We start from the raw sequence: 27,645 nt of genomic DNA, 5'->3' as shown, positions 1-27,645 counted from the left end.
GAATGGAATATACCGATGGTTTTTCTCCAACATATGCTCTCTTCCCTTAGATGTTTTGGAGTGTGTTTTATGGCTTTAAATATATATGCCTGGATGTCTTTTTACTATATTGTTACAGGTAACTGCCATAGTGCAACTCTGGTCTTGGCTAACCTAGTGGCCTGTGGCTGGGGGAGAAGCAATTGGTAGGCACAAGGTAGGGTGCACTCACTCAGTGCACTAAAATTTGGGTGCAAAAGTATTGAAAGTGATCTTCGGGCTGTAGTTCCATTGACATCTACCTCTGTGTCAAGTTTCAAAGGCTTTATACAAGCAGCAAGAGCCCAAAAGCTTCCTAAGAGTTATTTGCTACATTGGTAATAAAGGTCCATTCTCAGGTTGATTTACCAAACCTTTAAGTCTCTATGGAAGCTGAGTTTTCAGAATTAGTTGCTAAATGGTTAGATGCACCTCACAAGTTATAATTGAGAGCAATATCTCAGACTTAGTATCATTCTGAAAAACCACTTCTCTCTAAGCTATAAACTACTGTTTTGATCTGGTACAAGCTGAGCAGCCCCCTCTCCATTCCCCCAGCTGTGACCCACAGAGGACCACAAATTCAAGGTCCCTACTATTCCTGGCAGCCGTATCTCTATACAAACTTACAGAGATTTCAATTTGTTTTTTAGATTAAAAAGCAGATTAGAATCTGCCATATCTAGGCTCAATAAAATAGCACACACAGTCAAGAGCAAAGTTAAACTTTACTTTACAGTAATTGCTTTCTTTTATATACAAAGAATTACAGTACATATTTTGGGAACATTTGGGTAGGACAACTTTGTTTTTCATTGTCATAGTTTTTACACACACACAGTTAAATGAGTCAGGGGAGGAAAAATAAGAATCCACGAGCCAAAACTCTTCCTCTTCTTCTAATGTAGATACTGTAAAGCATTTCCCTTGCCGGCCATTTGTAGAGAACGTAGATGAGAATAGGATAGCTCTGTAAAAAGACATTATGCTTGACTGTTGGTAACCACAATAGATGCACTGAAAAGAATTCCTTCCCCATTATTCATGCAGAAATACTGCAATTATGCACTGGAGTGTCATTGCAGAACAGGACTTTTCCCAGAGGCCTTCTCCTGCAATTGCTCTGTTCAGTCACAACTCCCAGCAGAGAGTCTGGGAGAGTCAGCATGCAGCATACTGCCTGAGGGCAAAGCAATACAGCTTGGGGAAATGCAATATTTCATCTCCGTTAGCACTACACGCTACTCCATTTCTGTACCAGCAGCTAAATGAGTGGGGAGAGCTCTCCAGTCTTAGCCCTGCCCAAACCCCTTTGGAACAAAATGGGGGGGGGGGATGGGACTGTCAAGCGATTAGAGAAGAGTTTCTCTCTCCCAACATATTACAGACCTGAACAATTCAAAAGCACCACACCATACATTACTGAAATAAGCTGCTACAGCAAAGGAATATGCCCTGTGATGCTGCTGAGGAGAAATGGAAGGAATGGCACTGAGCTGCCCCTTGCCACATCTGCTCAGCACCCACTCAAGGGAATAGGGTTAGTGAAATTCCAGATGTTTCCAAGATGATGCTCTGCGTAGGCTGAGAAGTGGTTTCCTATGCACAAATACCCTTGCAAGCATTCACTTTCAAGAGACCACACTGCCTCAGCAGGGAGAAGAGGAACTAAGTGTCGTTTGTACACTGATCCCATCTTTCAGAAAATCAGAGTCTGGGAGCATGGGGGGCAAAAATGTGGCCATTTAAAATATAACTTCTATTCCTGCCTTCTGTCAGTACTTGAGAAATGTGCTCTGACATCTCTTGCTTTCACACATGAAATCCAATACTTGTTAAAATCATCACATTCCCAGCATCCCTAGCCCTCTGACTCCCACGGAAGGGAATCCATCAATACTGCAAAATGTCACCACACTCAATGCATTTGTTAACAAATTCTTGTATGTTACTAGTCATGCAGATTTGGCAGAAAGGGGAAAGGCTTTATTCCGTTTCAGCACAATTACGTAGGCTGCAGAATGTTTAAAAGCTATTCCAAATGTTGTCGTCATTATTATTATTATTATTATTATTATTATTATTATTATTATTACAAAAGCCTACAGCTCAGCTCCTCCATTCCAAAGTATTCATCCTAAACCAGGAGTGGGGATCCTGTGTCCCCTCTAGACACTGGCATACAATTCCTATCAGCCCGAGCTAGTAAGGCCAGGGTGAGGGGGTTGGAGTTCAACATCTGCTCTTCACCCCTGCCCTAAACCAATCAAATAACCACCTTAGTAGCCACAGCATAATGCAAAAGGTGATGCATTCTAGGAAAGTCCCATCACAGGTGCTCTTAGCAGCATGTTAGTCAATTGCACAGAGGAGTTGTTTCCAAATATTTTAACATAAAGAACACTCTTCAGGCCACGACCCTGGGGTCGGAAAAGGGAAGTAATTCTTGCAACATTAAAAGTGAGAGGGGCAGAGGGAAGCACTGAATAGAGGTATACCCTGTTGAGCTGCTATAAATACCCCAATTGCTCAAAAATAAACATGAACATCTTTTTAACAGAGCTAGGCACTTGCAGTTGATCTAATCCCAGTCCTGTTGGTGCTCTAACTTTTGGAGAAACATCCAATAGGGAAAAGCACAGAGACTAAACACCTGATTTCTGGAGAATGATCTGCTCCATTGTACAGCAATTACGTATTTTTCATGTGGCAAAATTTTAATTACCTGTGAATATTTTATAAATGGGGTGGAAATTGTATTTTGTTAGCTTCATTGTAAACAATGCCAGTCAAGGGTACAAGTACAACTACCTGGCTCCACTATAGTCTATTATTCCATGAAACTATGGAGCTAGTGTAGAATCTGGCGCTTGAGAAGCTCAGGATGCTGCTGAATCAATTTTCAATTGTTTTGTGTAAAAAAAAAAAGGTGGGGTGGGGGATTCCTGATTTAATTTCAGATACTCATGGGTGGAGGAGAGTTGCTGGGCAAAATTTGTTGTCATACCTAGTTCTTTGCCCCTTCCCATGATGAACAGAAACAGAGTAAGTTAGGAAATAAGCAAACATACACAAATCTGTTTTTTTCTGCATGATTCAAATGTCACAGTCTTCAATTAAGCTTTTCTTGCCACAGATCTGGCCTCTTGGCACAGATTTTCAAGCACAAAATGTGCAAAGCTCTATGTCCCACTAGACCCCAGCATTATAGCACCTTATTTTCTGCATGAAATATAGAAACATGATGGGGAGTAAGATTTGCACACCAGAAGCCGCTTGCCATGCTCACACCCCTAGCAAAGTACCACATAAGCAACAGCAGAATAGAACATGCCTGGACCATTTTAAGAAGCAGGATCAAATTTTGTTTCTGGCAGCCCAGCTCTTGGAAAGGTAGTTGATTCACACTAGGTAAAAGGGTACACAACAGGGGAAGCATTCAGGTCCAATATCTCTCCCAGCACTCTCCTAGCCTGTGTCTGTTTGCATTCTCAGAATCAAACAGCACTTGGCTTCTGCTTGGCCAGCGTCCCTTCCTAATTGAATGTTGTGTCTTATGGGAGTGACTGGCTCTTCCCATTTCACATAGGAAACCACCCCTGCTTTGGGTTGAAGGTGCCGATTGGGTGAGGTTCCTGCGTAGCATTTCTCTTAATCTGCACCTTGGGATTTTCTCCTTACTTACCATAACAAACCAGACACCAGCCTCCAGACTTGGAGAGATGCTATCAGTATAAAGTTGTGCTACAGGTATGCAGGTACACACACTCCACACATACATCCGTGACACTTTCTACTTCAGATGCCCAGTTTAATTGATCAGCTTCTTGTTTCTACAAAACAAGTCCTTCAGGGAGGGAGGCGGTGGCAAAACTGAATCTGTACAGAGAGGCTCTTGGGGGGAAAAGGAGAAAGCAGGGCGGCAGCAGACAACGGGGGCTGAAATGCCATGCAAAAATCCAACTGACTTTAAGCAGGAGTTCCTAGATAAAGATTCTGAATGTGCTGCTGCACAGATCCCCTACCGTGTCATGCATTCTTGACCCCTAGCACCTACACTCAGGAGAATTAATGCAAAATGGACTTTTCTCTGTTTTAAAGATTTAAAACAGCCTCCACCAAAAATATTCACAGTTTATTGTTGTTGTTTTTCCATGAAACAAATAGCTAGTTAAAAACACATGACATTGCAAGAACAGAGTTGGACAAAGCAGTGCAGGCATCTTTCTTGTTACAGGTACAGCTGGCTTGGGGTGGGGTCTGGCACAAAGGAAGCCCTAAACACACAATCTACACGACAAAGTCCAGCTCACGGGAAGGCCTAAATATGTAAAATTTAGAGCTTTATTATTATTATTATTTTCCACACATGAGAAATATTTAACATACTGAACCTCGTGATTGGTTTGGCTTGCTTGTTTAAAAAGGTGATCTTTTTGTTTTAAAAAAGGTTTTAGTAAAATGCCCTTGGCTTCTTGTTTCTGTCTCGTTCAGAAGAGTTGTCCTGTTTCCCTTTGTGCAGGAGTCACGCAGAAACCAAAATGTACTTGCATTTCCCCATTTTCAGCAATAAGCAACCGCTGAGCCTGCAGGTCTTCGAGGAAAACCAATGTTAAGAACTAAGATTCCGTTAGCTATAATGCTTTGCAAAGTCACTAGCTTTGGAGAGAGAGGGAAATGATTCAGGGGAGAGGATGAGATGCACAGTGGTGGTGGTGGTGGGGAATGTTTTGTAGTGCCCAGCAGGTACCATCATTGTGGAAAGCCAGCATTGAAAAATGTATTGGGTCAGAACTTGAACTGCCACTGTATAGGATCAACTGTAGTACTATTGCAATTCTACAGAGAATCTGAATACCCCAATGATATATGCTTCAAAGTAAAAGGATCAGAAACCAGACCTTCTGCTTTGTGCAAAAAAAACAACAACACCTGGAAATCTAAAAAGGGTAAATTAGGAGCTAGCCAAATTTGCTGCTTGAAGCTGAAGCATGACAGACTGTGCGACTTCAGCTACCCAGGCCTACAGAACATGAAAAGGAGGCAAAAGTTAGCAGGAAAGGGGTGTGTGTGTGTGAGAGAGAGAGAGAGAGAGAGATTGTTAAGCTGCCTCCAGACATCAGAGAGAGAGAGAGAGAGAGAGAGAGAGAGAGAGAGAGAGAGAGAGAAAGAGAGAGATTGTTAAGCTGCCTCCAGACATCAGTGTGTCTAACTAAAACCACCATGTGAAATATTGGCATGGTATGCTTGCTTGTCTCTCCTACAGTCAAGATACGAAGAAACCTAGACATATTCAGGGCCAAGTAAGCAGTAACCTCTCTGATCCTCAATATAGTTCATCAACAATATCTAACCAGCACCATAGCAAGCTGCATTTATGTCTGGTTGGGTAACAATAACCACTTCCACCAGAGTTATGCATAATACCAGCCTGGCTACGCACAAGGCATAAAGCGCTGCACTGACTGGGAAAGAGAGATGAAGAAAGGAAGAGAGATCTAAGCCAGCTGCTGCAGCCCTTAGTGTTCCAGTGTGAGAACTATGACCTCAGCTACCTCTGTTTCTGACATGCAGATATTCTTCAGTGTAGCCCAGTTAAATTCAAGTTTTTGTTTCAGTATTTTTTGGTAAGATGGGAAATACTTTAAGCTGGAGACTAATCAAGGTAAGATTAATAAAACACGCTTTCTATCCTGGAAACATTTATTCTCAAATGGGTTATTAGTTCTGTTCCGCCTTCTGAGGTGACAGACTTTAGCCAGAGGAATGCACCCCAAATAGTTAGGACTACTGTAAACAATGCAAACATGATTCCTAAGCAACTGCTTGTAGTGGAGGGGGGGGGAATTAGTTTCATTCATCCAAAAACACTAATAATTCTTGTTGCAAAGACTGAAAAAAGTTAGGTAACAGCAATGATGCACCACAAAAATCCAGAAGAGAGATTGACTCATTTGTCTAACCTGCTGTTGCCTTTAGTGGTCAAAATTCTGCCTATGTGGGGGCTCTGACTTTACTGTGCTAGAGATCTAAGTCCCAGGATAAGAATGCTAGCAGATGGTATCTCTGAATTTCTTCCCCCCCCCCCACCTCCAATTATAGAGTCCGTGAAGGATCTTCAGCTGTTCACAAAGGAGCAGACAGTTCCACCTAGTGGAACTGGGCTTCTCAGCTAACTTCAAGTAATGTTTCTTCAAAAAGCACCTGTATTTGTTGTGCCCTGGCAGCATATTCTCAAGCAAAACACTCTCCTAAAACAGAACTCTGAGAAATGAAAACTAGGGAGGAAACTGTCAGGTCCCTTCGCTTCGCTTCTCCAATGACGGGATTCCATCAGTTGAATTGTTTTGGAAATGCAAGGTGCCAGTACAGAATGGCTGGCTTGCAACTAGTGAGATGGAATGAAGCTACTTCTTTGGAACAGTGTAGGAGCAAATCTAGGAGACACACCATTAATGCACGCCTGTCACTCAAGACATGCAAGGTTAGTAATTTTGATTATTTCAATGGAATTAGAGATTATTATCCACAGTGGATTCCTTTATTTCAGCTTTATTGTTTCCAAAATGAAGACGGAACAGGCCATCTACATTCTTGCTGCTAGGCTGGGCATCGTTCGGATTTAGGTAAATGCAGGTGGGTAGTTTGGGTGGGATGTTGGAAGGTCAAGGAACTGGGGAAGTGATTTTTTAAAAAAAAAACAACAACCCAAGAAACAAAATACCCTTCCCCATACAATAAAAAAACAAACAAAACAAAAATAGTGACCCGTCTGGCCTCGAACTGGCTTCACTAAGGTTTAGACTCAGTAGGTTCATGGCCAGGGGAATCCTGGTTCAGTACTAGCACCACGTTTTGTTCAGACAAAGGCAAAATGTCCTGCCCCACAGGTGTCTGTGCTTTCCCAGAGAGCCACGAGATCTGCTCCAACGTTTGAATGTTTCTGGGCAGCCACGATGCCTGTCCAGAAGGCAGTGGAGCTTCTCTTGCAGGCCAAAGGGGTTGTTCAAATGCACACAATCTATCTGTGGGCCAAAATGGCTGCTCCGTGGAAGGTGCAGATGCGGCTTCTTGGCCTGAGCAAAGATTGTGCTCAGGAGACTGCAGTTTCTCAGCTGTCCAAAGCGATTGCTCCACCGATTGCAGTCCTTTCGCACTATGCCAAGGGGTCTGTTCGTGTATTTGAAAATTCTCTAGAGGGTGGGCTGCTTGCCCAACATAGCCCGAAAATTTCCCTGTAGGCCTGCAAGGCTGCTCCTCGGATACAGATGTCCGCTCTTTCTGCTGAGGAGTCTGCTCCACAGTCACAGAGCCTCTTTCTTTTGGCTGAGCGTTCTGGTCAACAGGCCTCAGTGCTTTCTCTGAAAGCAAAGGCCTCAGGCTTAGTGGGGAAGGAAGCTGAGGCCTCAGACCTGTGGTAGTGGAAGGCTTGTCTGATGGCATGGGCCGAGCATCTGCTGGGGTAGAAACCCTGTTGGGCGGCTGTGGCTGTGGGACTACAGGAGTGGCTGGCTTTTCTGATGGTTTAGACCTCAGGGCTATGGGGGTGACTGGTCTGACCACTGGCTGAGATCGTAGACTCAGTGGAGCAACAGACTTGCCCGAGGGCTTGGGTGTTGGGCCAAGAGAAATGGGCCTGTCCAGTGGCTGAGGCCTTGGAGATTCAGGATCAGCAGGCTTCTCCAACACCTGGAGCTTTGGTATCTCTGCAACAGGAGGTTCCTCCGAATTCTGAGACCTGGGTATGCCTGCAGTAGGTGACAGTTCTGACTTCTTGGATCCTGGTGGTTTCACTGTGGAGCTTTTGTCTGTTGTCTGAGGTCCCAATGCCTCCGGAGCAGGTGGCTTGTCCTGAGGTCCTGGTGCCTCTCCAGTGACCGGCTTGTCTGATAGCTGTGACTCATGAGCTACTGTGGAGGATAGCTTTTCTGACGATTGTGACTTCTGGGCAACAGCAGAAGCCTGTTTTTCAGAGGGCTGTAACCTCAGGGCCACCGTGGAGGGCGATTTTTCTGAGGGGTGTAGCCTGAGCGCCACGGCAGAGAGCGGCTTATCTGACGACTGCAACCTAAGGGCAAGGGCTGAGGATAATTTGTCTGAGGGCTTTAACCTCAGGGACAGGGTGGAGGGCAATTTGTCTGAGGGTTTTAAACTCAGGGACAGGGTGGAGGGCAGCTTGTCTGATGGTTGTAGCCTCAGTGCCACGGTGGAGGGTGCTTTATCTGAGGACTGCAGCTTCAGCGCGACAGAGGAAGGCTGCTTGTCTGAGGACTTTAGCCTCAGAGCCATTGAAGAGGAAGGTGGCTTATCTGAGGGTTGCAGCCTCAGGGCCACAGTCAGAGGTAGCCTCTCTGACGGCTGAGATTTCGGGCCTGTAGCCGCAGGCTGCTCGTCTGATGGCTGAGTGTTTTGGCAGCCAGCTGCCGATTCTGTGGAAGGCGCATACTCACGAATCTCTCCTGGCTCTAGAGGGTTAGGTCCGCATGGATCATGTTCTGTGCAGGACAGGCGTCCGTCCAGCTTAGAGATGAAGAGCATGCCCTCTCGGTGCTGCTTGCAAAAGGACCTGGGGCACATCTCGCAGAAGGAAGCTGCCTCTTTGCTGCACACGTCACACTGGTGCCAAGGGCATTCCCATTTCCCTGCAGCACAAAAAAAAAAGGCGCAGCTTAAGAGGAGGTGAGAAAGTCAGATCAGCGAATGGCTGAAATCAACATGAAAGAAAGCCTGGACTAACTCTGGAGGTTGCTAAGGGGATATCATCCAAAACAGCTCTAGTTTACCAGGCATCCATTTGCCATTATAAATTACTTTGCAGTTATGTAAAATGCGCTGGTTTGTTCATTCAGTTCTAACCACTGTGTTTCAAGTTAGTTTTGGTTCAAGCAACAACAACAACAAAAGTAATGATTTAAATCAAGTTTTCAAACTTAGCAAACTGAGCTGGTGGAACTTCCTTTTATTTGGTCTTTTGTCCACACCAAACAAGCACTCCACTCAGAGATGGTATGCTTCTGAATGCCAATTGCTGAGGGACATGAATGAGGAGAGTGTTGTTGCACTCAGGTGCTGCTTCTGGCCTTCCACTGTAAGAACAAGATGCTGGACTAGATAGGCCTTTGCTCTGATGCAGCTGGGCTCTCCTCCCATTTTTATTATATGAACTGTCACCAGCTGCTAAGTTTGGAGGCATCATTTCTCGCTCGAGGCTAGTGCTATCGATGCAGCTGTTATACTAAGGTTTCTATGAATAATAGTGAGAATACGTGACTGACCTGCAGGACGCCTGGTCAGATTGAGGCAGTCAGCATGGTACACCTTTGGGCAGCCTGGCCTCTTACAGGAAACCAGCTGCCCTCCATCCCCGCAGCTGAAACATTCATCCTCACGCTCCTTCATAATCTCTGCTTGGGATTTACGCTTCCCATGCCGCCTCTTGAACTTCTTGGACTTCTCTTCAGAGGCAGGTGGCTGGTTCTGGAGACAAAACAATGCCACTGAGTAAATGGTCAAAGGGAACAAATCCCAGTCCTCATACCTCTTTCTGTTAAACTTCTTTAGCTGACGATGAAAGACCACAAGGAAAACAGCTGCAATCACAATTCTTGAGGGGTAAGTAAACAGTTCAATTCTGAATAGGCCATATGATAAGATTATGTTTTCCTAGTATGAATAAACCCAGAGTTTCCCCAGCTATGAAAGTTCCTAACAAACATATATTCATTTTGGACACATTGGAAGTTTTACATTCATCCTGACCACTGTGTCAGGAAAAGAACAACACCAACAACAATGTATTATTCATATGCTGCCCATCTAACAGGGTTGCCTCAGTCACTCTGGTGGCTTCCAACAAAGTAAAACATCCAACATTAAAAACTTCCCTATACAGTGATTAATGTTATTAGCACAGATCTCTCCTGGCGTTGGCTTTTTTCCAGTGTCCCCCCCCCCCCCATTTTCATCTGATTTAAGCAATGCAGAGTGGGCCTTAAAGGGGTGTCATTTTTATCAACAGCAATAGCAATCACACTGTAACTTGGAGAGGAGTATACTGAAGAGAAAAAGATTCCTTTAAATTAAGTAAAAAATGAACCCCAAGCAATTCAAAGGGCAGCTGAAGGAAGAAATCTAAATAAGGGTTTGAAATACCTTTGGTCTTACTCCAAGGAAACCACTGCAGTTTGGAGCACCACATTTGCAAACTGTCTTCCCATTCCCCAAACACTCCAGGTTGTAGTTGAAAGTCAGCTCAGTCCCTGGTAATAAGAGAAATCAATGAGACCCATTTGGATTGTAATAGGCTTTGCTAAACCTGAAGTTCTAGAACTGGAATGAAAGATTAAAAACAAACAAGAAAAACCAATCACCCAAAAAAAAAAAATGTGCAAATGCTGAGGAGAATCTGCTGCTTCTACTTTTCCTTGTATGTGCTGAAATTCCAGTGTACGCTAGCAACAAAGGTCTATGACTTAGTATAAATGCATTACCTTACCTCCCGAGGGCCATGCAAGATGAAATTTCAACAAGCAGGATGAAATTTCCTACACTGTGAATATAGTACAAATACACAGATAGAAGAACATACCTTCCACCAAATAGCCACCTGTCAGGGATGCTGTATTGTATCTTGCACTGAGCAGGGGGTTGGGAAATGACTTCAAAATACTACTCCCAACACTTTGATTCTATGACAGCTGCTACCTATTAAAGCTTTCTATTATATGTAATGGATGGTGAACGCAGAGATATGTGTCACTTACTGTGAAGAAGTATCTCAACTTCTTACATGCAAACACTCAGGGAGGAATCCAACATAGTGCTATGGCAATCGTTCCATCAGCTCAAGCTTTTCAGATTGTGAGACAAAATGACCCCCCTCTGCTCCCCCCACATGCAGTTCTGGGGGTTTTATTGACCCCCCACCACAAAGCCAATTTCAGTGAGAGGATGGGAAAAGAAGGGAAGTGCCACTGAATCAGCAGAGGTCCTTGAACAGAGTTCCATTAGTGGGACTCATTAGTTAAACCTGCCCTCAGGCTGCAGACTTTCATTTCTTGATACATACGCCAAAATATCAGAAACAAGGCTACTAATCATAAGGGCTCCTTACCAGCTTTGATATTTATGAGCGCAAAAAGGCCAACCCGAGTATCTCCATTCACTGACCACTTCTGTGTCTCACAATTTGGCTGGCAGCAATGGTTCATAAATCGAGCATAATTGCCTTTTGGTCCAGCATCAATTATTCGATCCTAAAAAGCACAGGGAAGAACTCAAGCCTTTCAAAACACAGAACTTTATTCTTAGCTATAGGCAGTGCAATACAGATATGGAATGCTCTTAAGAAATTTGAGGGTTGGGGGAGATGTCTTTCCAAGAAAGCACACAGGTGGTCTTGCAATCTAAAACCAATGCCAACAGAAGGCACAGTATCTTAATTTATTGTTTCAAACGTACATGAACTAGCAGTATTTTACTTCAGATATAGAAAACAGGAATGTTTTCACACACCTTGTCCAAAGTTAGCATATAAAAGTTGGTGATATCGTGCTCTTGGGCATAGCGGATTCTGGCTCGGCATTCCTCCTCATCTATCAGCTCTCCCACATATTCGTTGACAAACTCACCCTGAAAGTGTGGAAGTGGGAAGAGATGAGAGAACAACAAATAGTACTCTGAATACAAAGCCAAGACCAATCAAACTCAGGGGGTTTGGGGATGGGAAGAGATACGCATAGGAAACAAATGAACAAAACACACAACCATTAAAACAAAAGTTACTAATTCATAGCTTTTCATGGAAACCAAAATCTTTAGTGCTTTTTGGAAGGTGAGCCTGAGGAGGCACCATCTCTATTTTAGGTACCGAACTGCATTCCTTAATAAAACATACTAGAGCATCATAACCATCAGTTTTATTACAAACTGGTTTCTTTTGACCTAGACTACTGCTCTTTGCAGTCTGGTACGCCTGTCACACTATGCCAACCCATGGCCTCCAAAAAAGAAAACTGTGAGTACTTAGTGCCTCCCTAACCCTCCTACTGCTGTGCTGAGTTAAATCATAATTAACCACGAGAAGTACCCAAGATTTAGGGCTCATGGTTTGCCTTGGAGAGCTGAAATTCAGCAATTCAAGCGTTTACAGTAGTTACTTTTTACAACAGTAAAAACTGCAAATGCAGACATTGCCTTGATAGAAATTTTTTTGGTAATCCACTCAGTTTAAATATGGGGTTTAAGATCCCTTTACTTAGATGGGTATTAATTAAGGATGGTTTTGGTGTAAGAAAATGTGGGGGTTTTAAACAGTCTAATGAGCAGTCCTTTCCATCTGTTTCTTAAAACACAGAAGCGTGATGAAAAACTGGGCACTCAAGAATTTGCGGTTTAGGATGAAAAGCAGAGAGGTAAGCAATACTACTCATCTGGGGAAATCCTGACATATATTGATTTCTGCTAAATCTAGTTCAGATTGTTTCAAAGTTCCATTAACACAGAACCCAGCTTATATATGGGAAGGCAAAACTGACTATATATTTAGGTAACCATGGGAAACAAACTCCTACCACATGTGTATGTATGTCTCAGACAAGAATAATGACTCATTTCTTCTCTTTGTAAATTTTATGCTTTAAGAAAGGAAAACTAAATTCAATTATAGAAAGTGTGGGACGCTGAAATTAAACTTGGGGAAGAATTAAGACAGCAAAAAACAAACATACCTTTTTAATGTCTCTTTTGGCTTGCAAGCCCCAGCCTCTTGCCAGTGTGCGGAAGATTTCCACTTCAGGATACTGCCTTTTGGTAAAACACTGGTTTTGGCAACGTTCCCCAGCAGGGCAGACAGCAGGGTGACACTCATAGAGCAACATGCGATTAATACACTCGGAGTCTAGGCCACAGGGGTTTTCATCAGCTGGCTTGCAATTGCAACGTGGGATCTCAGACAAGTCTGCCGTGAAGATCTGCACTTTGCCTACAGGCCGGTTCACCTTTAAATACAGATATAAGCCACCAAGTAAATCAGCTGGCCTAGCTAAATTGTACATCACTGGAATGCAGAAATGTAGACTACATACATGGAAATCAGAAACAACTTTTGCTACAGCGATACTTGTTGAAATGGATCAATACTGCACTTTCATGTATAATGTTAATTTTTATTATTGTTTCAGCTGCAACTCTTCTACCAGCATAGAAAATGCACCTTCCACTTTAATCAGCTATTGTAATGGTGTTCAGTAGTGTGAGGTGATCCTTTTCTCAGGGTGGGACAGAAAGAACATACAAGTTCACACAGCAAGGAGACTCCCTTCCTTTCAACAGGATTTTATACACCAAAGGTTTACTGCAGGTCAGCAAAGAGTTGAAGTTCATGTGGCCAATAGGTGACCTCATAGTTTACACTGGGATTAAAACATAGGTAAAACTCAATGTTGCACTACAGTGAACACCCCATCAACACAAGCATTGCACCTTGCCAGACAGAATGATCCCCCAGCACTTCTGGGGCTTCTCCCAACCCCCTTAGACCCAATTCAGCGGGTGTGGAGGGGGAGCAGAGGAGGGAAAAGTCCCATTGTGCAAGTGGAAATCCTCACACAGGGCTTGCACTGACATGAATTGTTAGGTGAATCTTGCCATGTGAATCTGTGGTACCACCAAAAACAGCTTGTGTCTAAAGGAAATGTTTCACAGTGGACAGATTGTACAGGTTTCAGCTTTTGCGGTGTAGTGGCAGGTGGCAAGATATGAAGAAAAGATTGGCAAGAAGAGTGTATAGTTAAGAGCACGTCCTGGTCAGCATTAACAATGGTTAAGACTTGTGCCTTCATTATGTTTAAGGATGGAGCACACAGTCCCATAGCCCAACCACCTTCAAGGGATAGGGGGCAACACATGTGCCCAAGGCCCGCCATCTGCTATCATTTCCTGCATCCTCACCTTGATATGTTTGTAAGGAGGGGGCTTCTTATCATTCTTTTTGTCTTCCTGTAGCTGCCTCAGTTCCTTCTGCGTTTTCAGCTCTTCAAACCTCACAGCAGCTTCCTGCAGAGCTAAATTAAGAAAACTTCCTTATTATACATGAACAGACATTCAGCCACTTTTATATATGCACTTACATGAAAATATGCTGAAGTGAGGCACCAGTAACAGACGGGACAGGAAACAGCAGCCACAAAGAGGATTCTCTAGGATTCACAGTCTGTAGCAAAACTGAGAACAGTACTGAGATTTCCATACTCCCAGGCAGTAGCCAGAAAACTTTAGCATGCCTTTGTTTCAGGATTGCAAAAAGTAAAGACATTGTTTTGTGTAACTCAAGCTTTTTGAAATAATTTGTTTTATCCCTACATCTTAAAGCTATATAGACACCAATCCCCATCTACTCCATGCTGAGTTCTTACCTCAAGAAATGTCACTTCAGGAAAGATTAAAAACAACAACAAAAGAGACTCAGTTCCGACCTCTCAACACACTTTAGCTGAATTTGTATGTCACAGTAAACCACAGTTAATAGTTCACCAGGAATATGGAAATCACTCCCACATTATTCCATCCAGTAGCAAGTGGAACAACAAACTATAATCCCTGATTTAGTGTTATTTTTCAACCATGTACACCAAGAGTTGTGGTTTGTTGCTCCTGCTCACTAGCAGAAGGGGAAAAATGGGGAGCAAGCTGCATACTCATGGTAAAGAATTAACCATTGTTTACCATGGCATGCAAATGCACCCACAGTTTGAGGTTCTGGATGGACAAAGTATAGTTTAGAACTACTTGTCTGCTTAGTGCTTCTGTGTCTAGGCCCAGTGGCCTTTGGAGGCAAAGCAATAGTTATAACTATAGTTAGTTTGCTTAGCAGAAACTATGGTTTGCAAACCTATTTCAAACCACAGCTTCCAATTCTGGTGTGCCGACCACTCACAAACCACTGCTCATCAGTTCAGACATCATGACAAACCAAAGTTGCTCAATCTATAATTCTAGCCAGGGCTATTTCTGAAGTATAATGATGCCAGAATCTATTCTTTTTTTCCTAAAGCAGCATCTTATTTCCTTGAGAACAAAGAAAAAGATGGGATTCATTGCTAACTTTCATGGTTACATTAGAGTAAAAGAAAATGGGTTACCCTTCTTGTAAATGCCATCAACTCCCTTTGCCATCTTGTCCTTGCTGCTCACATCTCCTTCCATATAGGGAAATACTCGAGCTTGGTGGGTCCAAAGGTAATCATTTGACCCAAAAAAAAGCACAGGAAATTCACCGATGACATGCTTCATTTTCTGGATGTTGACAGGGATGGTCCTAGGGTGGCAAATCTCAGCTGGCCACCACCTGGAAATGAACAAAGGCAAGAAAAACAGATGAACCCATGGATAAATTTCTGGAATGTCTGTTTCCTAGATCCACTCCTTTGGAGATGCAGTGTGTGTGTGTGTGTGTGTGTGTGTGCGCGTGCGTGCTAACCTAACCATGGCATAACAGGAACCCACATTAGTAGAAGACTTTACGTATTCTATTAACATTGTGGAAATAACTGTAAGGGCAGCAACAGCCATGCTGGTAAGAATACACATAAAGCTGAGGGGAGGTCCCCTCTTGACATTGTGAATACAGTAGTACCTTGGGTTACAGACACTTCAGGTTACAGACCCTTCAGGTTACAGATTCCGCTAACCCAGAAATAGTACCTCAGGTTCAGGATGAGAACAGAAATCACACGGTGAAAATGAGCAGTAGCAACAAGCTTTCACAAGAGACAACTGAAATCTTTTAAATATAACAGAATTTGCCTTCATTCACTCTCACCTGTAACGTCCCACTTTAACCCAGACTACCTCCTTGTAGTGTGGCTTCTTGCCAGCTTTGCAGTCGTTACAGTACCAGCTCCCCTCTGGCATGTCAATGTTCAGACACTCCCTGTGGAATGCGGCAGGGCAGGATTCACAGCACAGAAGGCTTCCACCTGTGAGAAAGAAAGGCAGGTATGTCAGGGACAGAACCACAGGAACACCTATGCACAGCATCACATTAAAAGGGGAGTTCATCCTATCCAGACCTCAAAAAATCCCACTTCAGTTCTTTAAATGGAAAATGGGTCAAAAGAGGGTCGTGCTGGTCTCCAGAATAAAGTTAACTTCACCCCCCCCCCCCGGTATCCATTTTATTGTAAAGGTCTCAACTATGTCAAAGCCAATACAATATGCCAGTGCTAAACCCAATCATATCTATTTGCATAGCGAAGCACCTGCGGGCCACAACATTTACTTTTTTCCACTCCTTCGTCTTCTGAGGTGTTATATATGACAAGGAGGCAGTTATGCCAATCTTCGCTCACAGAAGGAGAGATGGTGAAAAGGGGGAAGTCAACCATGTATACTGCCCTAAGCTCTATGGAAGAAGGGCTTAAGTTCCATATTCCATGTCTCATTTGCTGTGCCTGCTATGTCAGCAAGCTTAGCAAACATATATATTACATTTTGTTTTAGTGGCTTTATCACTGTGGCCCATCCCACTAACATGACCACTGCCTTTAGATACAGTGGTACCTCGGGTTACAGACACTTCAGATTGCAGACTCCGCTAACCCAGAAATAGTACCTTGGGTTAAGAACCTTGCCTCAGGATGAGAACAGAAATCACATGGTGGCAGTGCGGCAGCAGCGGGAGGCCCCATTAGCTAAAGTGGTACCTCAGGTTAAGAACAGTTTCAGGTTAAGAATGGACCTCCAGAACGAATTAAGTACTTAACCTGAGGTACCACTGTATTGCATTCTATGGAAGGCCCATTGCCTTCTTTTGGCTGCTTCCCTCTCCCTTAGGCCCAAAGTAGGGACCCCCAGAGATGATCCTGACTGTATACCTCAGTCCGGCAATATGTTTCACTTACACAAAGGACAGCATCGTGGCCATTTGTATCATTTCGTGGTAAAGAGCTGATAGATTAGGCTGCCCCCTCACTTGCTCAACAACATCCTCCTATGCTTGTACTCATTCAAAACATGGCAACACTCATAACGCACCAGGCCCAGCACAAAGCGCCTTACCTTCTGAACAAACAAAGCACCAGCTGACATTTACATGCTCATGGTTTCTGCAGCCCCTTCGAGGGCTAAAATGATTTGGGCAAATCATGCTGTTGGAAGCAAGGATCACAGTCCCAGCAGCGAGGCAGAAATCATTCGAGTGGTATGCAACAGGACATCGGACACAGCGCATCAAGCGACCTAGCAGAGAAATATATTGGAATTACATTTTCTTAATAATAATAAAAGCTGGAAAAATCATTTATTAAGATTGAAGTTTTAGACACCAACCCCACCTTTAAAATATCCAAGAACGGGGGGGACGGACACCAATGAATTAATATGAATGTAGAAATGCACTTCCATTCTGGACACAAGAAAAGGTTACTGTACCTTTAGATGCGGAGACATTTGCTGGGTTGGCTGCATGGCAAGTCATGCAGATGTGCAGTGAGCAGCGAAAGCCCTTGTTCTGCATGACTGTGGGAGGGTACTTCTGTATGCACTCTTCATGATAGTACTTCCCACACAAAGGAAGCAAGCACCGCTTGACGTTTTCTCCACTGTTCTTGCATACAAAACACGTGTGGACTCCTAATAGGAGAGGGCAGCAAAGTAGAAGAAACACAATCAAAGAACAGAAGGTGCAAGAGTCCTGAACAGCAGCAGAGAAAAAAAAAAAAAAAGTTACAAACAGTCACCACGGCTGGAGGCAACAACATACAAGATCAGGATTGCTCCAGCCTGGTAGACAGCAGAGGCGTTCTGCTCCATGCTGCAAAGCCATTTGTTTTCAACAAGCTCCAACATTTGAAAGCAACCCGAGAGCTCGCCACACCATCAGCGAGTACAGTTTCGTACCTGTGGAACACTCAGTGCAGATAAACTTGCCCTTCGGCATTTCTGAGAGCCCGAGGCACTGCAGGTGGAAAGCTCCACAGCACTGGGCTTCACAGAGCAACAATTCACCTGGCTTTTCACAGATCTGCAAAGGAATTATAAACAGTGTGTGGTCAAGGACTGAAATTAAAGAGGTGGGTGTTATGTACTGAAGTTCTCACCCTGGGCCAGCAGGGGGATATTGTAGATAGTTATGCAAATAAGGGATCGAAAGTGACGTTCAGTGATTGGATAGTTTTAGAAAATTGTTACAGTTATGTTGTACTGGAGCTCTATATAAGCAGGCTGACTGAACCCTTCAGTTCAGTTCTGTTCTGGCCTGTGAATAAAAAAGAGCTGTTTGAAGAATCGCTATGTCGTCTGATATGTTCACCCACAACTTAACAGTGGGAGTAGGGAATCCTAGCTTATGCATACCTACTAAACCACAGCTAACACATTTTCAGAAGTACTTTTCATCAACAGCCGCTGTGGTCCAATTGTTTGGCTCAAACATTAGAACTTTGAGTGATTTACACTACTTCAGAAGCTCCTTACAAGGCACACGTTAAACACACTTTTGCAATCCTGTACCCCCTACACTTCCTGTCTACCCAAAATGGTTCTGGGACTGCACACAAAATAAGGATTGTAGACAGAAAGCCCTCATGTCAAAATTAATAAAAATACCTTAAGAGTTTTGTTTGCAGAAGCTTTTAAAAAAGCATTGGATGCAAGCTCTGCAAAGATCTGGTTCCTGCTAACATGGCCTGTCCCCAAGTAGTCTGGCCGCTTCAAGTCATCTTCACAATTACCAGCATTCAAGCAAAGCACTTCAGACTTTTACCTGACACACGTTCTCTTTGAGAGCAGCTCCTCCTCCTCGCTCCCCCTGCATCCGTTTGGATGAAGGCACTCCATGGTCATTTTCAGACCCTTCCTCAATAGTCTCCTTGGGACTTCCAGCTGTTCCATGATTAGTCCTATCTCCCTTTTGAGAAAAAGAAAGACTGTGATCAGTCAGATTCTCTCTTTCATTTACCCCCTCCTCTGGGCTGCTCTTATAGTTTGGGTACAATACATAGGGATGTTCTGCCAACCTGCTTGCTGAGCTGCATGCAACGCCTCTAGCCCTAATCACTCTGCCTGCAGAAGATGCCTCATGCTGTGGCGCTAACTCTCCTCACACTTCTCCACTTTTAAGGTTTCACTGAGGGAAAGAAACATTCTGAACTTTAATAAAAACACATGACTGTGACTATTTTGCTGCCCTGTGGCAGTATACTTCCTAAACACCTATGTTGGGAATCTCCACAACCATTATTTATTCATTACATTTATATCCTGCCCTTCCTCCAAGTTGCTCAGGAGGTGGCATACATGGTTTCCCCCATCTCCATTTTATCCTCACAACAACCCTGAGAGGTTGGGTAGATTTGAGAGACAGCGACTTGCCCAAAGTCACCCAGTGAGCTTCATGGGTGGGGACTAGAAGCCCCATCTCCCAGGTCTTGCTCCAAAACGCTAACCACTACACCACACTGTCTCCAGGGCGCAACCTCAGTATCCGACACACAATGCTATTGATTTATTATATTTCATACCCCCCCCCCTTCACAAGATCCCATGATGGGTTGCAAGCATAAAATCATACAATATCAAAATCAAATAAAGCAACTCAAAACAAACCAAAGAATAATAGGGGTGGTCTCACAAATATCACACAAATGTTCAGCTGTCAAAGGGCAGGGTACAGAAGTGTGTCTTCAGCAAACAGTGTAGACTATATAATGAGATGCAAATGGACAATTGCAAATGACTGTGTTAAGAGAAGCAGGTGCAACTCTTCCACTCATATGAACACGTTGGTCACTGTGAGAAAAGGATGGGTTATAAACGTAACCACTAAATAAATATATAAAACCCTAATGTACAGAAACCCTCCTGTCATTGCTAAACCAAGAGAAAGTTGTGGGCGTATACTTTCAAACAACTGGTGGATGTTCAAGAAGACTGTAGTATACTGGTTTCAGAGAAAAAGAACATATATTTCTATTCCATGAAAGTGTCACAGAGCAGAAAAGCAATTTCATACTAGGTCTTGTGGAAAGAACACAGTATGTGAAATACAAAACGTGCAGCTTTCATTTCCACATCCTGTATGTGAATGGAAATATAGTATTGTAAAATTGGAAGCCTATGACAGAAACATGCTTTAGAATATACTGTTTCAAATGCTAAAGCCAACTGTCCAGTGAATTTCAGTATACTGTAATCTAAAATGGACTTCCAACCATGTACGTATCACAACAATATCCCTAAAACCTGGTTTTATGTGCTTCTGAACTTTGCCTTTTTATGTTTTTACTTTTGATTTTATATACACCACTCTCTGAATAGGGGAGGTTTTTTTGAAGGGTTTCAGGGCAGTTAGTGTGACATTCAGCTTGTAGCTGTGGCAGGTTTTCCCAGCCTTATACACATTGTGAGAACAAGTTCCTGTAATTGTTGTTTGTATGTATAATTAAAAATAAATACATTTTTCTTGGGTTAGCGGCACAGAAATGTATGTGTGTATGAATACTTAGGTTAACGCAAATCTTTTAAACATGAGCCACTAGTTTATACACAATACTCTTGCCTTTGTTTGCTGTTAAGTCTTTTATACCTTCTTTTACAACACAGTCAATAGTTTTATGCATTTTTTAAAATATAATGCTACTTCAAAAAGACGTCATACATGTATCCTTTTACAGAATCCAAAGCCCAGAAGTACCTCAGAGTTTGCATTTTCTCCCAGTACATCTTCACCCTTTTCCTTCTTGTATGGCGCTGAGGCAAAAGTACGTCGTTGCCGCTTCCGCCTTCTCTGTTTGCCTGGAACCTTTTCAGGTGCTGCAGCAAGGAAGATGTTTCAAGACTATAACTGCACCCTAAGGTAATTCTGACAACTATGGCCCTCAAATTTTAAACCCCAAAATCCAGCACTGATGAGTAGGACACACCATACCCATTCTTAACCCGTAATTCAATTCCAGATAAATGTCTGCAAACCTCTGAGGACTACACAGTTTAGAATGAAAATTCATATTGTGTTGTTGAGTATATTTTCACAAAAATAAGACAAAGTCACCCTTGTTCCACATTACCCAAATACCACAAGTTGGAAGAAAGTACCAGTGAGTTGATAAACAGGGTGGTTCCAGGTATCCCTTTGAACACCATACAGCAGAGTTACTGGCGTCTAAGGAGCCACCTTGGTTAACAGCTAGTTTCTCATCCTCATGATCATGAAGAAAAATGTGGTTGGTGAGCACTGAAAATTCAGAAAGGCAAGCCGAAGGACACCTTGAGTCTCACGTTGTTTCTTATCACTCTGCTGTTGTCTGAACAGATTTCTGGCCAGATCCACCCCACACACCTTTTTCATCTTTGGAGTGCTCCTGAGTCCATCACTACACTCACTGCTGCCACAAATTCTAGTATGTTTTCATTTTTAAACTGATTCTGACTAATAAAGCCCTAAGCAGCCTCGGTCCTGTATACCTGTGTCTCCACCCCCACCATCCAGCCCGGACACTGAGGTCCAGCACCGATGGCCTTCCTGTGGTTCCCTCACTGCGAGAAGTGAGGTTACAGGGAAGCAGGCAGAGGGCCTTCTTGGTAGTGGCACCTGCCCTGTGGAATGCCCTCCCAGCAGATGTCAAGACAATAAGCAACTATTTTACTTTTATTTTTTTATTTTTTTATAAATATTTATTAAAGATTTTCTTAATACAATAAAAAAAGACAAAGAAAATGACATATAATTTTACAATGACCATACTTTCTTCACTTCTTTGGACTTCCTCACATCTCTCGTTCCTGCGTTCCAAATTTTCGATCTTTACCCAGCAATTTATCACCTTGTTTCAATTCTTATATTATAATTTTCCAATATTATCCCTAATTTTAGATAGTAGAACCCCCAGCTTAGAAGCTTAATTTTAACATAATATTTATCCAAAATTTATCTTTTCTTATATTTTCATTTATCTTCATACTCCTTTTAACTAGCTTATTGGTGCCATGTTTGATGCTGTTTTGTTTTTAATATTCGGCTGGAAGCCGCCCAGAGTGGCTGGGGAAACCCAGCCAGATGGGCAGGGTATTATTATTATTATTATTATTAGGCAAAGATGCAATTCCTTCTTTTTGATCTGGACCCAGTTCATTTGTGACTTGTTCTCTACGTGAAAATATCTGCTTACACTGCAGTGGGCTGATGATTATGTAACGTGACGGAAGAATCTTGCTTAGCTTATTATTAATGTTCACTCACAGGAAACTGCCAGCTTCATGCTACAGAACAGAAGCACCACCTACCTTCACCAGCGTCCAGAAGCTGAGATGTGGAGTACAACTCAGACATTTCAGTATCCAAAGGACCAGCCTCAGAACACTGCGAACAAGCAACAGGGACAATTTACCAAGCAAATTCGCACACCTACAACGAGATGTGATTCCCTGGCCACATCTCAACGGAAATTCTACCTTCAACATATTAACAAACAACGACGAGAAGAAGCATCACAAATTTCCATAATCAGAAGGATGGGGAGGTGATTGCCCAGTGTCTGAACCCCTGGGTGGCAAGAAGTAGGAAGAATCATATTTACTTAGTTATAACTGTTGAAGAAATCTTTCTGCACAGCTGAAGCAGAAGAAAAATCATAACTTTCACAAAAACAGTAACATACTAACAAATCTAGAGGGGCCTCCACTAAATGCAGCATATTATACCATTTTCACAGTTCAAAATATTTAGACCCTTCCTTTTCATTTTTACAATTCACAAGGCAGCTTACAGCAATATAATTGTATATTTAATGAATTATCATGAAGGCAGCAGCAAAAGAAAATAAAGTGCCTGTGGCTTCACTTTATTATTTATTTATTTAGATTTATTTAGTTAGTTTTGTCTACTACCCTTCATCCGTAGATCTCAGGGCAGTTCCCAAAAATAGATTTAACTAAATGGTTTGGAACCGGAATATACCAAGGACCACCTACTTTAGTATCAGCCTTTTCAGGAGTTTTTCTCAACACCTGAGGCCCCACAGATTGCTGGGTACATCATTCTTTGCTTCTTGCATGCAGACAAGCATTGGAGGATTTTAAAACAAAGGTTGAATGGCCATCTGTCAGGAATTCTTTAGCCATGATTCCTGTGTTGCAGGGGTTTGGACTAGGCAACTGTTGGAGTTTCTTCCAAATCAACAATTCTGTGATTTTTTGCAGTCAAAATTTGGCTTTTTCCTTTAACGAACGGGTTTTACTCTTAATGTCTGCTCTGCTACAAAATTCTTCTTTTGTGTGTCTGTGGCTGGTTTTATTGTTTAATTGTTACTGTTTAATTTTTATCAACAGATGGATTAACTTTTGTTATTGTGAGCCGCCCTGACAGAAAGATAGGACATAAATGCTTCAGTATATAAACAAATGATTATTGCATTTTCATATTGGATGTGGTTGCTTTAACAGTTTTTCAAAAAAGAAAAGCAAGTTGAATTCATTTTTCATAAAATGTAGAATAAGCATTCTATGGTTGTCCCTATCACAATAGGTGTTTCAGAACAAACTGAAATTGAGTCCTGAATTAGCAATGCTGCAAACCCAGAAGTGATTGTTCCGGTTTGCAATTTTTTGGGGGGGGGGGGATGCGAACATCCAATGGGGCTTCTGATTGGCTGCAGGAGCTTCCTACAGCCAATCAAAAGCTGTGGTTTGGTTTTTGAATGTTTTGGAAGTCGAATGGACTTCCGGAATGAATTCTGTTTGACTTCCAAGGTATGGAAAAAATGAAAATGGAAAAAATCTTCTAAGGACTCTGTTTGGATACATTTTAGCAAAGGGGACCATAACCATAGTTTCCTATAGAAAAGGCCTGATCTCTAGCACAGGAAAAGTCTTTAGAGAGGAGTCCTGGTTTGGAGTTCCAGCCGGTGCTTACGTTACTTTAAAACACATGCGTGCTCACACAGAGAGATATTTTGTACATCAGAGGCTTTCTTCTCTTCACAGCCAGCCAATCCACTATCAATTTGTTGAAAGAGTGCACTCTCTAGTGAAAAGAACTCCTACAGACTCCCAACTGAAAATAATGAGATATGTGCATATGTTTGACAGCATGACTCTGGTCATTGTAAAAGAGCCATAGATTCAAAGGCTTACGGGTCTAATGTTCGCTCAGTTTGGAGAATGACACCTTTTTGAAAAGAAGTGCAACAAGAACTTTATAGGCTGAGCTCTGATTATCACTACAGTGGTACCTCGGGTTACATACGCTTCAGGTTGCATACGCTTCAGGTTACAAACTCCGCTAACCCAGAAATATTAATCCAGAAATAGGGACGCGGGTGGCACTGTGGGTAAAACCTCAGCGCCTAGGGCTTGCCAATCGCATGGTCGGCGGTTCGAATCCCGCGGCGGGGTGAGCTCCCGTCTTTCGGTCCCAGCTCCTGCCCACCTAGCAGTTTGAAAGAACCCCTAAGTGCAAGTAGATAAATAGGTACCGCTTTATAGCGGGAAGGTAAACGGTGTTTCCGTGTGCTGTGCTGGTCTGGCTCGCCAGAGCAGCTTAGTCACACTGGCCACGTGACCCGGAAGTGTCTCTGGACAACGCTGGCCCCTGGCCTCTTAAGTGAGATGGGCGCACAAGCCTAGAGTCGGACATGACTGGCCCTGACGGGCAGGGGTACCTTTACCTTTTAAGAACTTTGCTTCAGGATGAGAACAGAAATCGTGCTCTGGTGGCGTGGAGGCAGCGGGAAGCCCCATTAGCTAAAGTGGTGCTTCAGGTTAAGAACAGTTTCAGGTTAAGAACGGAACTCCGGAACGAATTAAGTACTTAACTCGAGGTACCACTGTATTATTTTTTACTGAGTGCTTCTATTAGGTACCCTTAACCAAATGAAAGCCGATCAAAATTCTGTGCAGATGAAATAATTTTACATTCAGGAGAATAGCAGATCTTTGGTAACATTTGAAGCAGAAGGAAGGAACTTACCTTCTTTATGGAAGTCCACTCTCTCTTTGGTATGAATGCAGTATCCAAATCATTGGATTCCAACAGCTTTTTTGTTGGTTTCCTCTGGCGCTTACTCTCAAAACTCCCTAAAATAAAAATGAATTTTCCTCACTAGAAACAAACTAGTTTTATCAGCACCAAGTAAGAATCAGTATAACACCAGTACTGTTTGTTGTACCTCATCTGCTCCAAACCAAGAAATAACAAAATTGGGAGGGGTAGCTAATGCCACAGAAGACAGAATCAGAATTCAAAATTACCTTAATAGATCAGAGAACTGTTTGCAAGCTAACAAAATGATTTTCAGTAGGGACAAATGTAAGGTTTTGCAAGAAGAACCAGATACACAAATATAGGATGGGAGACACCTGGCTTACTAGAAGTACATGTGAAAAGAATCTAGGGGTCTTGGTGGATTACAAGCTTTACATGAGTCAACAGTGTGATGCAGCAGTAAATAAATCCCTAATGCTATTATAGGCTACATCAACAGAAGTATAGTGTTCAGGTCAAGGGAAGTAACAGTACCACTCTATTCTGTCTTGGTCAGACCACACCTGGAATACTGGGTAGAACCCAGCAAGCCCCAACTATAGCTAACTTGTTTTAATTTTCTGAGGTTGAAAATTCTTGTGGCTTAAAATTTTTAAGTTTTTAGGTTTAAAATTTTGAGGTTTCGTCTTCGCTTTGTATATTTTTAGTGTAATAAGCCACTTTGAGATCTAAGACATCAGGAGCTTTGAAGTCTAAAGACCTGTAGTTTATTTATTTAATAATAAAAAATCCTCCTTTTTGCTATTTAGATCTCACGAGGAACAAAAACTTCAGTATCATTTATTATTCCCCCACCCCCATCCTTGTGAGAGACAGCACCAAAAGCTTCAGGTCCGAACCAAAGAGCAATGACATATTGTGTGTGGTTCTCAAAGTGTGTGGCAGGAGAGGATAGCAAGTGTGGTAGCAAGATTAAGGACAATCAAAGACACATTTAAACATTTCAGTAAAGTATAGTATAGTACAGTACACTACAGTATAGTATAAAGTTAACTGAGACTAGAATCAGGAAACAGGAATCAAGGGCCAAGGAACAAGACACCTGTTTTGTTTCAAGTAACTAGAGCTTATTTCTGGTGAAGATGCTAATGATACATGTCTTACCTGACTTCATTAACTGTCTCTCTCCCTGCAAAGGAGAAACAGCAGCAGCACCTTCCAAAACATTTGGTGATGACAATGTCAAAACTGGCATTTCTGATCTTGGTTCCATGGCATGGGAGTCGGGCTCATCTGACAAAGACCGCTCAGCTTCAAGAACGGGAGGAGACTCTTTAGACGAAGAAGCAGACGAAACTGAATCCAAAGGCTTCTTTTCTAGATGTTTGTTACGAGCTTGCTTGCCAGCGCTGCAATCCTGTTTGATTTCAGACTTCTCTAGAGAAGTATGGCTACATTTCTGCAGCAGGTGAAAAACAAGGAGAAGAAAACTGGTCATCTTTGGCTGTGCTAGGAAATCATTTTACGCAAGCACACACAACCAAGTTTTTATTTTACAAAATACACAGTGTATGTGATGGTGCTGCTGCTGCTGAAAATGGCTTGTCTTTGTCTAGCTTCCCTCCCTGCAAGTAATACCAGCCCATGCCATCAGATGCAGTGTTTGCCCGACATACCGTCATTGGGCACAGTTTGACAAGGTTGGGAAAATGAATAGTCTGATGACTTCATGCCACTGAGTGAGAATCACTAGACATCACTGGGGAGTGAGGGACAACTAGCCTATGGAGATGCTGTTTTCATTGGCAGCTGTATAACCCATAGTTAAGTTATGTATGTGAATTGATGAAATACAATGTTTCTAATGTTGAAAATACGCTATAGTTATTTGTTTTCTGAGTTCATTTTAAAAAGAAACCTATTCAAGGTATAGCCCTTCTCACAATTGAAGTAAGAAACATTGATGAATTGAAATCATAAAGCAAAACCTGCTTATTTCAGTCATGACCAGGAATATATATATCTTTTTTAATTCTATGCTTTGTAATTCAAAGTACTACAGGAACCTGTAGCATAAAGGTTAAGCATGATGTTCTTGAGGCAGATAACCAAGGTCCACTACAACATTTGCAACAACATCCTGGCTGATGTGTGTGCTTCAAAGCCAACCCATCTGGAGCAAAAAAGAAAGTCAAAGAAAAGAAGGAGCCAAAGCCATAGTCCAAGGTCCAGCCGGGCACTTCTGTTTTTCCTTCAATCACTTTGCTCATTCCGAGACAACATGAAGGTATATAAAAGTGGGGTGGAATTGTTGAGATGTCTGTACTTTTTGTTTCAAAAAACTTGGCTCATAATGGCTAGGATCCTTGGGAAGGAACATAGGAAGCTGCTCTCTGTATGGCGCGATTTGGTCTACACTGACTGGCAGAGGCTCTCCAGGGTTTCAGACAGGGGACCTTCTCAGATGCCAGGGACTGAACATGAGACCTTCTGCATGGAAAGCAAGAGTCTCTAACACTAAGCTTCTGCCTTTCCTTAGAGTCACCTGCAGCATTCCAAGCAAGCACCAGAGTTCTTTGGGGTTCCTTGATTACCCACCTGCCCTCTGATAAGCTACTCCTAAAGTTTGAGGCAATTTCTCAGGTGGC

The 27,645-nt window shown here is 42.7% G+C and overlaps 1 protein-coding gene and 1 long non-coding RNA gene across 2 annotated transcripts in view; one reads left to right on the top strand and one right to left on the bottom strand.

Moving 5' to 3' along the window:
* Nucleotides 1-727: 727 nt before the first annotated feature.
* Nucleotides 728-27,645, bottom strand: part of NSD1 (nuclear receptor binding SET domain protein 1) — a 66,263-nt gene continuing 39,345 nt past the window's right edge. Inside the window, exons 7-23 of the mRNA XM_083726345.1 lie at nt 26,162-26,456; nt 24,983-25,089; nt 22,300-22,375; nt 20,711-20,829; nt 18,782-18,925; nt 17,917-18,040; nt 17,449-17,649; nt 17,077-17,256; nt 15,839-15,995; nt 15,159-15,364; nt 13,969-14,081; nt 12,747-13,016; nt 11,533-11,649; nt 11,132-11,273; nt 10,171-10,277; nt 9,294-9,495; nt 728-8,660 (exon numbers count right to left, since the gene is read on the bottom strand). Of these exons, the coding sequence (XP_083582471.1) occupies nt 6,811-8,660; nt 9,294-9,495; nt 10,171-10,277; nt 11,132-11,273; nt 11,533-11,649; nt 12,747-13,016; nt 13,969-14,081; nt 15,159-15,364; nt 15,839-15,995; nt 17,077-17,256; nt 17,449-17,649; nt 17,917-18,040; nt 18,782-18,925; nt 20,711-20,829; nt 22,300-22,375; nt 24,983-25,089; nt 26,162-26,456 (4,410 nt within the window). The 3' untranslated portion in view covers nt 728-6,810. The remainder of the gene's footprint in view (nt 8,661-9,293; nt 9,496-10,170; nt 10,278-11,131; nt 11,274-11,532; nt 11,650-12,746; nt 13,017-13,968; nt 14,082-15,158; nt 15,365-15,838; nt 15,996-17,076; nt 17,257-17,448; nt 17,650-17,916; nt 18,041-18,781; nt 18,926-20,710; nt 20,830-22,299; nt 22,376-24,982; nt 25,090-26,161; nt 26,457-27,645) is intronic.
* LOC310838728 lies at nt 9,509-13,475 on the top strand. The gene is made up of 3 exons (XR_014561140.1): nt 9,509-9,630; nt 12,374-12,431; nt 13,200-13,475. It is a non-coding gene; the product is annotated as an uncharacterized lncRNA (long non-coding RNA).

Source organism: Podarcis gaigeae, assembly GCF_964106915.1.
Source record: "Podarcis gaigeae genome assembly, chromosome: 2".
NCBI lineage: Eukaryota > Metazoa > Chordata > Lepidosauria > Squamata > Lacertidae > Podarcis > Podarcis gaigeae.
This window is presented reverse-complemented; position numbering and strand designations above follow the sequence as displayed.